Source organism: Apteryx rowi, unplaced genomic scaffold (assembly GCF_003343035.1).
Source record: "Apteryx rowi isolate R43461 unplaced genomic scaffold, aptRow1 scaffold_1017, whole genome shotgun sequence".
In the NCBI taxonomy this organism is placed as follows: domain Eukaryota; kingdom Metazoa; phylum Chordata; class Aves; order Apterygiformes; family Apterygidae; genus Apteryx; species Apteryx rowi.
The window spans coordinates 142,899-145,220 of NW_020447217.1; the positions used below are offsets into that span (position 1 = coordinate 142,899).

At 63.9% G+C, this 2,322-nt stretch overlaps 1 protein-coding gene across 1 annotated transcript; it reads left to right on the forward strand.

The window, feature by feature from the left end:
* Window positions 1-4: 4 nt before the first annotated feature.
* On the forward strand, window positions 5-664 carry TIMM29 (translocase of inner mitochondrial membrane 29; the record flags this gene model as incomplete). The annotated part of the gene is made up of 1 exon (XM_026064486.1): window positions 5-664. A coding segment is annotated over one exon (558 nt), but the record flags the coding sequence as incomplete, so codon positions are not given.
* Window positions 665-2,322: the final 1,658 nt, after the last annotated feature.

Here is a 2,322-nt window from a genome sequence, read left to right on the forward strand (position 1 = left end):
CGGCTGCCTGGCCCTGCTGGCCGGTGCGACCGCCTGCGGTGCCGCCGTGCCCGGCGCCGGCTCCTTCGAGGCGGCTCTGCTGGAGGCCGCCGGCTCCCTGCTGCTGCTCTCGCCCTGGATCCGCAGCGGCGTCTCCGAGGGGCACGTCCAGCGCCTGCTGCGGCTGCGGGACCGGGGGCAGCTGCGCTACCGGAACCTCGTCTTCTTCGCCCTGGTGTACGAGGCGCCGTTCGACGCCGAGGCCGGGCTCTACCTGGCGCAGTGCCGCTACCTGCAGCCCCGCTGGCGCGAGCTCCCAGGCCGCATCCTCGACGTGGGCTTCTGGGGACGCTGGTGGGTTCTGCACGCCAAGATGCGGGACTGTGACATCAACGAGGAGGAGTTCCGGTTCCTCCCCGAGCACCTGCGCGCCGTCTCCTTCCACAACCTCCACTCCGAGGCCAACGAGAAGCTCTTCGAGGAGAAGTACAAGCCCGTCGTCCTGACGGAGGAGCAAATAGAGCGAGCGGAGAAGGAGCAGCAGCAGCAGCCACCGCCGCTGCCGGGTGCCGTGGGCCGGTGACGCGAGCCAAGGCCGCCCACCGGGGTCGGCGTCGCGCGGGGGACAGAGGCGGAGGCCGAGCGATGCCTCGGCGCCGCTCAATAAACGCGGCGKGTGTCTCGACGTGTGCCGCCGCCTTCTTTGTGCCGATCTCCGGGTGGCCGCGCCGGCTCGGGAGCCGGCGGTTCGAGGAGCGAACGCAGCGCCCGCAGCAGAAAGCGCTTCGGCTCCGCGCCCTCCGCCTCCGCCGCTCTGCCGCCTCCGCGCGATGCGGCAGAGGGTGCTGCCGAGCCGAGAGACCGCTGCGGCCTGGAGAGCCGCGTTCCCTGCCTGCGGCCRTCTCTGCCGGCACGTCTGCAGGGGCCCTGCCGGGGAAGGTTTCTGGGACGCGCTCGGGGTTGTGATCGGGGCGCTTCGTGGTTTGCGCTCGCTCTTCAAACAAGCCAGAAACCGTCCTGCGAAACTCGGCCAAACCCCCCTTTTTTCCCCGGGAATTTAGGGCGACCCTCGCACCGACCCTGTGTTTGAGCCGTTCGCCCCCAGGGAAGCTCCGGGCTGGTTTTGTGGCCTCACTACTGGCTCTGCTGCTTCCCCTTCRGCGTTAGCGGCCCGGCGTCTCTCCGACACCCTGCTGGGCTCCCCGGCAACCCCCTAACTATCGATTAATCATTTATTAAGGCATCTATTATTCATGCATTAACCCCTTATGGATTATTCATGGCCGGTGTCTAGCACGGAGCGCGGCTCTGCGTTTTTCCTGTCACCATGGCTGCTGCCGGGTTGTTTTATATCCGGTTTCAGTGTTTGCTGCTGTCGAATATCGGGGTAAATCCATGCTGGACCGTTTCCCCAGCAAGGATTTCCCTCCTCCGTCGGTCACTTATTTTCATGCYGCTTGCCGGAATGGAGCATCTCTGAGCTCCAAAATCCAGGGAAATCGGCCGCGGTTCCAGGTGCTGAGGGGAGATGGGCAGCGCGGCCCCAAAAACTTCATCTCTGCAGAAAATTTCCGGTGCCCGCAGAGGGCTCGTGGGGTGAGGGCTCCGTGTCCCTCTGTGTCCCCCCGTGTCCCTGCGCCGCTCTGCACCTGGAAAAGGTGCTAAATTACGCCAGCCTCGGCGCAAACCTCCGCATCTCCATAAACCTGAATCTGCCCCTCGACATCTGTTTTGTTTTGGGGGTTTTCTGGTTTTTTGAGAAAGGACCCGGCGCCGTCGGGGGGTTTCTGCCCACGGTGTYGCTTCTCCCCGTCCTCGCGGCTGCRCTCGTCCCCGGGAGACGGCGAGACGTCCCCGTTAAGATGAAGGTGATTTTAACAGGGTCTAACGTTGTCATGGAGACGGCGGCTCCCACCGCTATTAGCTGCGATCGCGCCTGCTATTATCCCAGGGGAAAAGGAGTGCGGAGAAATTAATTTATCAGGGACAGCCAGAATCGGGGCGGTTTGGGGGGGATGGGAAGTTTCTACGGCGTCGTCTTGCTCTCCGGGCTCCGGCTGCCCCGCGCCGGGGAGGTTCCCGCGGCCCGTTCCTGCGCTCGGATTCAGGGGAGCCCCCGGTCCTGGGAAATTAATCCGGATTCCTGGGAAATCCAATGGCAAGTCAGCCCCGCGGGAGCAGTCGGCGGCCCTGGCTCAGCCCTGGAAACGTGTCACATGGACGCAGCTCTGGCTTAATTAACGGCATTGCCAGGAAACCCTAATTATAGCGGGAGCGGGGGCTTTTGCCAAGGAATTACGGGCTTGGCACTCGATTTGCTGCTTGGCTTAATTATTTCTCGAC